At 30.4% G+C, this 10342-nt stretch overlaps 2 protein-coding genes across 3 annotated transcripts in view; both read left to right on the plus strand.

Annotated features, from left to right (window-relative positions):
* LOC104742534 lies at positions 483-1595 on the plus strand. The gene is made up of 3 exons (XM_010463546.1): positions 483-743; positions 837-883; positions 992-1595. Exons 1-3 carry the CDS (start codon positions 536-538, stop codon positions 1124-1126), a joined length of 390 nt encoding a protein of 129 aa, XP_010461848.1. The 5' UTR covers positions 483-535; the 3' UTR covers positions 1127-1595.
* The window catches only part of LOC104742535 (DNA polymerase kappa-like), a 5175-nt gene continuing 4837 nt past the window's right edge, over positions 10005-10342 (plus strand). Inside the window, exon 1 of one of the 2 annotated variants that reach the window (XM_010463549.2) lies at positions 10005-10172. In XM_010463549.2, the coding sequence (XP_010461851.1) occupies positions 10085-10172 (88 nt within the window). In that variant the 5' untranslated portion in view covers positions 10005-10084. The remainder of the gene's footprint in view (positions 10173-10342) is intronic. The other variant, XM_010463547.2, reaches the window with a different exon arrangement.

The raw sequence follows: 10342 nt of genomic DNA on the forward strand, positions 1-10342 counted from the left end.
CGTCTAGGAACAGTAGAGCAAGGCATGTTCGATGAAAAAAGCTTGGATCCCGACATGAACGGCGATTTGGTTAGCACAAACTTGGAACAGACAGCTTCATGGTTGAGTTGTGAAGTAAGAGGAGAAACCAGAGAAGTCGCCATCTCCGATTCAGCTACCAACGAAGACGAAGAAGATGACTAAAAAGAACGAAGCTTTTTTTTGGGAATTTTTAAGGCGAAATTAGGGATTGCTTGTCATTTTTGCTATCGTCAGATGAAGAAGATGTGTAAAGAGTACTGTAACAGTCAAAATCTCGAACCGAACCAGAATCGGTCTATTAAACCGGTTTTGTCTCTACAAATTTTCTATCTGGATTTGAATTCTATTTTTGAATTAGATTTAAGGGTTTATATTGTAAATTTACATAATTAGGGACTTTTTAAAAATAAATAAAAAGTTGTTTGTTTGGTTGTTTGTTTCTCTGTAATGAAGATAAGAAGACACTGACACAAAATGAGAATCTTATCCTCTGGTCAGGAAGAAGAAGAGAAAGATGAGTTCCGTAGGCCAAAGCATTCTCATGGCTTTAACAGTAACGGTTAACAAATATGCTTCTTACAATGTTCCATCTGTACGCAGAAACGATACCAAACGCGATTCTTTAGCCGCTCGAACCGCTGATTTAGGACGCAGAAACGTCCTCTTCTCCTCTTCCTCATTCATCGCAGCCGCTTTGACCACCAGCGATCAACTTCTCCAGAGTAATTTTTACATGCTTTTTAATTGTGTTGTTTACATTTTGATTGTTACTTGTACCTAAACTATGTTGTGCTTTGGGGGAAGAAATGTTATAGAGTATTTGAAGAAGACTGAGGAAAACAAAGCCAAGAATGATAAGGAGGTATTAAAAAAAAGTTATATACCCAAACGCATTTTTTTGTTTATCTTTTGTCTGAAATTTTCTTATGATATCTTTTTTTTTCCGTTCATGTTGGGAAAAATTAAACAGAGATTGGACGGTTATTACAAGAGGAATTATAAGGACTATTTTGAGTTTGTTGAAGGATCTATAAAGGGAAAGACAGAAGCAGAGCTCAGTGAGTCTGAGAAACGGATTCTTGAATGGCTCAAAGCCAACAAATGATTACGAATTTACGATGATGATGATGATGATGATGATGATGATGATAAGTTTTTGTTTGTTTATGAAACTTTTTTCGTAAAACAAGACAGCTCAGTAATTTAAAAATCTTGCTTAAAGTTTTGGTTGAATCTGTTTCTTCCCTTTCTCTATATTTTCGAAAAGCGAAGGAGTACCAGAATCCAAGCTCAGTCTTGTGGTTGTGGATGCAATGACAGAGTCAAGGGAGTGGAGTGGAGAAGTGACTTGAAGCTAGTAGTCTCTCGTCTCCATGGGAGATAGAATTTTCGAAATAGCCTAAACCGTCTGTGTTTCCACTCAAGGATGTGGCTTGAACCTGTCTAGCTACTCGTTGATAAGCTTGTCCACGGCGTTTCCAGTTGCTATATTCTTTAAACTGTTATCTGTTAGACACATTTTGTAGTATCCTTTATTGTTTCCACCGGGACCAGATTACAGTGCCCTTTCACTAGCAGTATCTTCTCAAGAACCTCCATACCTGTTTGCATCACAAGATAAAACACACAAAAGCATTAGTAAGCATTCTAATGCGTTTCTTGCGTCTCAAGTTAATCCAGCAATCTCTTTGAGCTTGATTTAGTGAGTTTAAAACTAAACAAGAACAAACTCATATCGTATTACCAAACTTATTTGATATACTTTCAAAGTAAACACAAGTCTTAAATCCAATTGTTATTGCATGTGATGATATGCATCAAACAAAATAAAGTATATGTAAATTATCATATACAGTTAGCTACCACCGATTATTTTAAGTATATCTGTGCGTCTCAGCCGAGAGATGTCCAAACTTGTTAAGCCGATCAAAGAATATTTTACTACAAAACTTTATGTGATCTTTTTCTTTAGGAGTTGCTGAAGTGTTGCTCTCCAAATGAAGACTGCATATTCATACACGTGACTCATTCTTGAGTGTCATACTCATACCTTTACAAAGGTGGAAAGAATTTATCACCAATAAAAATAGTTTGAGGAAACTTTATAGTCTTGGACCTCTTTGGTTAGAGAAACGTCTTGACAATTAAACCCAGAAATACCGGTATCTTAGCTAGCACTATATCTGAATGTATTTGGTGTAAATTTAACACTAACTTTTGTTTTTCTTCCTTTTTTTTAACCAAAAAACTAAATATTACACTAAAAACAATATTATCTATTACTCCCTCTCGTTTTGTAGTTGTCAAGTTAAAATTTTGTTTTCCAATACTTGTCATTTTAAGTTTTCAATGCATGTTTAGTAAAAATATCAATTTTATCCTAACTATTTTAATGCTTTGACCAATAAAAAATTTAAAAAATGTATTAAAGAAATGATATAATAGAACATTGATTTGTTTTCTTAATTTGTTTGTAAAACTCTAGAACGACAAGTAAAAAAAATCGGAGGGAGTAGTAAATTATTAATTTTATTATTATTTACAGTCAATAAATCAAAATAGTGAAAATAAAATTAGAGTTATAGTATTCTGACCACATACAATAAAACCTCTATAAATTAATAAGCACTGTAAATTAAAAAAATTTGCTGGTCCCAAGTCGGGCCAATGTAAAAAATACCGAAATTCGATAAGATAATAAGATCATATTTTTTAAAAAAAATCTTCATGTAAAATATGGTCCCAATAATATCATAAATGTTAGAAACAAGAGGTTTAGGGAATTGTTCTCTTGTATTAGTATCTATCCCATAGGATATAACATATATATAGTGACACAATATTAGGGTTTTATGTTATACACTAATTCTACTAATGGACCGATAATGACATTCACATAATACAATATTCATAACACTCCCCCTTGGATGATTGTTATAAAAATGTAGTATCAAATGCACATATGAGATGCTGCCTCATTAAAAATCTTAACAGGAAAACCCAGTGGGAAAAACCATGGTTAAGGGAAAAAGAGTGCAGCGCGATTTTACTTCCTCTCTTGAGTAAATCACTTGAAATCTTCGAGATGACCTAACCAATATGATGAAGTAGCTTCTTGAAAGTAGTGGTTGGAAACGCCTTGGTAAATGGTTCGCCAAATCTTCACTTGAACAAATTTGTAGAACATGTATATCACCGTACATCACCATTCTTCTGCAGGATATTGGTCTCTTAAATGACTCATCGTGATCATTATTTTTTGTCTCTCACGATCTCATCAATGTATGTCAAAAAATTTGAAGATGATAGTCTTTCACCATTGGAATCATAATATTCCTTGTCAGGTGTTTATCTTTCGCATGTTCTTTTGTTGTCTTGTTAAAAACCTTTCATGGAAAACCCCAATGAGATAAAAACCATGATAAGGGAAAAAGAGTGAAACCACGCTTATGATCATATATTTCCCCCTAAAAGCATCATCTTCAGGTTATATATTATGATCATATATATCAACTCTCTGAACTGTTATAAACAACGCTTTTAGGTACAAACTCATATAATCATCATATATTCTACTGGGTCATTGGACTTCAAGTCATATATTCTACTGGGTCATTGAACTTCAAGTCATTTGAACCCCTTTCATATAGAAGATCTATTTGAATTTTAAGTCCAAATATTTTTTTACATACAATCTTCCAAACAATCATCTTATTCATAGGAGTTATTCATAATCTCCTTGTAAAACCCTTTTTCAACTCTTCTTCTTAGTATGGTACTACACAACCATTTTCTATGTAAGATGATGTAAGCATCCTGAGATAACATCTCTTTCATCAGACGTCAAATCTGTAACCTCAAGAAATTTCATGAAATATCTGATCTTATACAATCTGATTTCTCCATCTTTCAGGAGTAATATTTCATCACTGATTATTTCTCCATATATTCCTTGGTATGTGAAATCTCTACTGGAGATTAGATAACATTTTCATCATCAACATATTTGCACTTGTTCTTGTACCTTTCTTTTAACAAGAACCACTTGTAAGTGCTGAAGAGACAAGAGACACATACAATTTTTTCTTTTAACAAGGTTCAGCAATTGCCTACATCCTCAACTTTCTTAAATATATTTCATGAACACAATTACAATTAGTGTTCAATCTCGAATTTACACAACCCTAAGTCTTCTCTTAGCTTGTTCCCGCTTTATTTTCAACCCATTATGAGATTCCTAAGATCAACAACAATGATCTACATCCAGGTTATTCTCATAGAGATTCTCATCCTTTTCTCTCCAAAGGTGTCAAAATGCATCAAGACTTTTTCTCGGTTTTATAACGTACTCGAGGGCTATAAATTATTGCTTTTAACAATATAATCCCTTAAAGGAATACTTCTAACAGTTTAAAAACCTTCTGGATAGACTAAATCAAGTCTTGTCTTATTGTCAAACTCATAAGGGATCTAAATAGTTGCTTCCAGGAAAGAGAATACATCTCTCATAAGTATTTTCTGAAAATCATTGTACTACTACACATACTGTATTTCTCATACAGATCCACTTATGTTTCACTAGTTTTACACTTTCTAGTGTAGGGATTACTAGTCCACATACTTTCTCTTTAAGAGAATATTTAACTACATTTTTAGTTAAATCTTTCCATGATTAGCCAATCATTATTTGTGTACACTTTCAATATAACTTTCTATTAACCGCGGTTTATGATCCTCGATTTGTATCCATAATATCATCAACTGCAATATTGCATGCAAACATATTTGCGACGTCGATTTGCTTTTTTTTTTTTCCTTTTATTTCTAGACATGACTCAACTTGTTGAGATTTCTTTTCATTATGATTCTCAGGTACCTGAATCTCTTTCTTACTCATGTCTACATCTCTTCTAGAGATTTTTTATAACTCTTTGCTTCCTCGGTGCCATATTAATTCATGTTCTTTTCTTTTCTGAGGATGCTTATATTTGGAACCATAAGTCTATCACACTTCATGCAATCTTTAGACTTACTAGCAGTTGATCTTATCCTTCTAGGACATTAATAATAATTGGAGCACAGCTGGTATATGTGTGACTTTGTCACTATCATGGTCAGTAAATGCTTCTTGCATTTTTGCTAAATTTTGCAAATAAATTATCTTCTCAAGTTCTAGTGCATATTTTTTAGTACGAGGATCAAGATAATTTCTTCCAATATATTTATTTTCCAGCTGTTTATTTCCTCCCCTCATGTTGGAAAGACTGACTCACTGAAACAACAGTCTCTGCATTGACTCAAATTCTCGAGATATTCAATTTTCAAAAGAGATTCATATCCAACATTATTTTAAATCCCATATTATATCACTGTGGTGGAGCAACTCAATATGTATAACACATTTTAGATGGGATATATCTGGTTTCTGACCAAACCATTTGTATTAGGGAGTACTCATGATTATTCGTTGGTCCGATGCGAATTTATTGACATATAGAATCATTTATGTCAATTACATAGCTTGGTTTCACTACCATTGTCAATTAACTAAATACTCTTGCAAACTCAAGGTTGCTTGTTTATAACAACAATATATGGTGGATGATCAATCCACAATATCTCTTTGTATACGTACCAGAAAATTGATACTATCCAAATTCCTGGGGTCGGTGAAAGCCATATAATCGGCTTACTTTGTAACTCAGCACACATAAGAAATCACTAGAAAATTTGTTCTCTAATGAATATTTTCAGAAATTTCTGATTATTCTTTCGCATCGCTACTGAACTGGAATGGCTCAACAGGTCATACCAAAACAGTGAGATTTTCACAAAGCATTTTATCTTCTAGATAATGCATGTAATCTCTAATATATTTCTTTTTTATTGCCTTGGGTAATAGTACTTATGATTTCAAAGTATTTTTTTTGCTTATTATCTCAACATGATTACTTTTCAAATCCTCAAGATTTGCTCTATCATATGAGTGATTAAACTCATTTTGGGTGTGAACATAATCTTATATCTGTTTCATCACCTCCGTATGTGGAATTCATTAATTCTTCCCCTCGAGATGATGACACTCTATGTCTATCAATCTCGATTTGAATCTCACTCTATAATCAATAACATTCTCAAATTAGGTCACATATTATATCTTACACCTTTTAACTTGGAGATTTGGGAGACTATAACACATTAATATCAAATAGTGTTTCCATAGACAATAGTATTTATACTCTTCCTGAGATTTTAATACTTTTTCTATTAATTCTTATTATTATAGTAGAATAGTGGAAATTGTCTCACACTAGCTTCTTTCATCGTCATATATATATACATATATATATATATATGAAATAAGTAACTCTTGTACTTATTATTCACTTCTAGTGGAGAAACTAGTCACGTTGACCGCAACTTTATATATCATGCTCACATCTTGGCCACTTTTATATTAACTTTCTCATCATTAATGTGGCATTTGTCTTTTCTTTTATAGCATAAAGTCATATTCACTTTAAATAATAGACCAAACCAATAGGATATAATTCACATCAACATCTCATAATTTTACACAATCACCAAAATAAGATTATAATATTTTAAAAACATATTTGTCACTATATTGTGTCTACATGACAACAATATTTTTGTGATTAATAAATTATATATTATCTAATATATTTCCATGAATGATATTATTTTCTATTATATAATCTTAGTCATAATTGAATAAATTTGGTTTGTATATATTCACTTATAAACTTTTAGTCATTTACGTTCTTTATATTGTTCCAAGGAACTAATGAATTTTTATGATCAAATACTTGGTCTTAAAACACCTCGTAGAAGTAATGCCAAGAAAATATGATCAAATAACATAGTTTATAAATAAAATAAATCAACAAATCATCACCATTTACTATTTCTAAATTATCATTAAATTAAACTAGATGTCTAATTAATCACAACATCATACGATAATTCATCATCTAAGTTTAATGATGAGAGATCAAACAATTGTCAAAATAATAAACTTAGATCAAATATTCACTACTTTATTTATATCAAGCCATTAAACTAGGTTTTCAATAAATTAATTCAATTCACCAAACGAGATGACAAACATAAATATAATTTTACATGTTTTGAAATATTTAATATTTTTTTGTTTTTATGTTGTAAAAAATTAATGATTAATCCAAAAATTTGTATGAAATTTAAACCAATGGCACATCAACTATTAAAGTTTTACTAATAGCCAATTAGATCTTATCTTCTTTATAAAATTATGAAAGAATACTTATCTTATAATCGTAGAATCATCGTAAAAGTTCCAAAACAAAGATGAAGTCGGTGGTGACAATCACTTGCTTCGTTTGTCTATATCAAATCCTTTCCGTGCAAGAGTCTTCCTTTAGCAACCGCAGCATTCGAAGTGAAATCTTTTGCCTCGGAAAAGAAGTTCCTCATTCCTCCTCCATGTAATAGTCTCCTTTTGCCAACTGCAGGGTTCGTAGTGAAATCCTTTCCCTATAAAAGTCTTCCCTTAGCAACCGCAGCGTTTCGCAACAACGACAACATCAGAATGAAATGGTGGGGAAACTACGGTTTCTGTTTTTTTTTTGTTTTTTTCTTTTAAAGACGGCTAGGGTTAGAGCATGTTGATAATGTGCTAGAAACAAGAGGTTTAGGGAATTGTTCTCTTGTATTATTATTTATCCATAGGATATATATATGCTGATATAATTATTTATACTTCTCCTAAAATTCATATCTATAAAACAGTTGTTGTGTTGTATTTTCAAACTGTAATTATATAAAATACTTTATAACATGCCATAAAAATAGCTAAAATTTTTTAAAGTTTTCAGTTTCTAGATATACATCATTTTGATAGTTTGATAGACTATTAAAATACGACAATTAATATTTTCATAAATTTGAGTTTATGTATGTCATTTGTATAAGAGAATTTGTCTATAGTATTTGTCATTTCTTGTCAATAATTTTTTCTATATATTAAAAATTTCATTCCAAAACCATAAAATTTACAAACATCTGAAAGCGTAATCTTATTTTGCTAATATTGTCTCAATTCAGAATTTTAAAAATTTAAACAATTAAAAAATATATCTATAATTAATAATCATTAGTTTACAATATTAAATAATACATATTAATTAATAAAATGTCATTGTCCTAAAATTATTAATTTATAGAATTTTTATTGTATGTTCAATGAATATATTTCAAAGTTCGATATGAGCTACTTGATCTATAATTCGATCGATAAATGATCCAGCATTTCATGTATATATTGAAAATGATAGAGATGATTCTGGAAAAAAAGCACAACCAAACCAACATGAAGAAATGGTGAAAGTTCCAATACAATCATCATGGAAATCAATATCCAGATCTCATTATCAAGGAGAGAACAAAGATCACCAAATGACCTAGAATTTCCCAATCTTATTATTATCTTAGCTAAACAAGAAATAAATTTTCTTAAATTATTGTTAAAGGTACATTATGTCTTAGAAAACTGTTTTCTTGCATTTAATTTTTATGTTTGTCTGATTTCAATTGTATTTTTTTTAATGATTAATTAAATTTTGTTCTATATTCCAATCAATTTTGTATTAATTTTGTACTAATTCGTATTATCTCATATTGTGAAAAAACTTAAAATAATAATTTTCATACATAATTTTTAGTTACAAACTTAATAGATTATTAAATAACACCAACTCATATTTAATTTAATATAACTAAATAAGCTATTTTCATATATTATTTTTCTATAAGCTACACAATTAATATGTGATCAAAACGTTTAATTTCAGTTGAGCTACCCAATTAATATGTGATCAAAACGTTTAATTTCAGTTGAGTTCTCTTTTAAAGAGTTCATCCTCCCATCAATCAAAACCAAAATTTGAAATTTTGAAATGTATCTGTTTGTCGCCATATCATTTTGATTGAAAGATATACTAAACGTATAGTCTTCCATTTTTAATTTATCTGCAAATTCCGGCCATGGAGAGATTGAGATTTATGATTTAGCTTATCCTTTTATCATCAAACTGAAAATCTCTAAACCAAATTATAAGAATTCAATTAAACCAAAACTAAAATATTCATCAATAAGAGAAGTTTATGTAGGAGAAAGAGATTAACCACACAGTGTCACTCTTCCACTCTGACTGAACGAAGAATAAAAGATGAAGTTTAATTAATCATTAAAAATATAAAATTACAAAATTAAAATCAGACAAACATAAAAACTTAACTAGATTATAAACAACAAATCATATTTAATCTAATATAACGAAATAAGCTATTTTCATATAATTTATATTTTAATAAGCTATAATCGCTACAGTCACACAATCACGTTATAGTTGTTACCATAACTCATCAAATATAGTAGAGTATTATATATAAAATAAATGCATCACTAGTGTAATATTTACAGACGGATTGGAGTGAAAAAATTAATTATAGTCATCGGGCATCCTACAAGATACAAGATGAAATTTTATAAACTAATCTAGTGCACTCTTACATATTTTTGATTTTGTTGGTATAATATGCAGTCATCCTAATAGAAACTACGAATACACAAATTGTTCAAATGATAAATGACTTTATAAATTTTAAGCTAAAGATTAAAAGTATTTAAAGGTGTTAAAGTTGGATTTATAAAAACAAAAAAAGAATTATGAAAAACCGAAAATTTGAAACCAAAATCCAGATTAACACTTTTTAGGAGGAGAACAAAATAAAATTGAACAACAAACATAATTGCTACGATGGATCCTTTTGGAATATTTGAGACAAATTAAAATTTGAAGGTAGAAAGCTGAAAATTGAGGCGTTAAATCGTAAACAAAATATTTCGGTTATTCAAATTAATAAAAGTACCGGTTCGAATCGGTTCGGATATGAATCGGGCGGGTTTTTTCCGATACACCTTCTAAATAAAAAAAAAATATTCGGCGACCAGACTGTTTCAAGCTTCGTAGAGAAGGAAGAAGACTTAGGGAGGAGGAAGATGGATAATGGCGAATCATCATCATCCACCAACAATTCGTCGCGTCCATGGGAATCCTACAACACCGTCTTCACCAACGCCAAAGCCGGTTTGTTTCCCCCTCCCTATAGGGTTCTTCTTCTTCTTTCACTAATCTGTCGTCCTGAGTAGAATCACTCCTAAAAATCTTGAGAATTTATCAATTCGTATGTATTGATAAATTGACTTGTCTTTAGAATATTTTTCTTCTGCTTTTTTGGTTCAGATGAGAAGATTCAA

Source organism: Camelina sativa, chromosome 14 (assembly GCF_000633955.1).
Source record: "Camelina sativa cultivar DH55 chromosome 14, Cs, whole genome shotgun sequence".
NCBI lineage: Eukaryota > Viridiplantae > Streptophyta > Magnoliopsida > Brassicales > Brassicaceae > Camelina > Camelina sativa.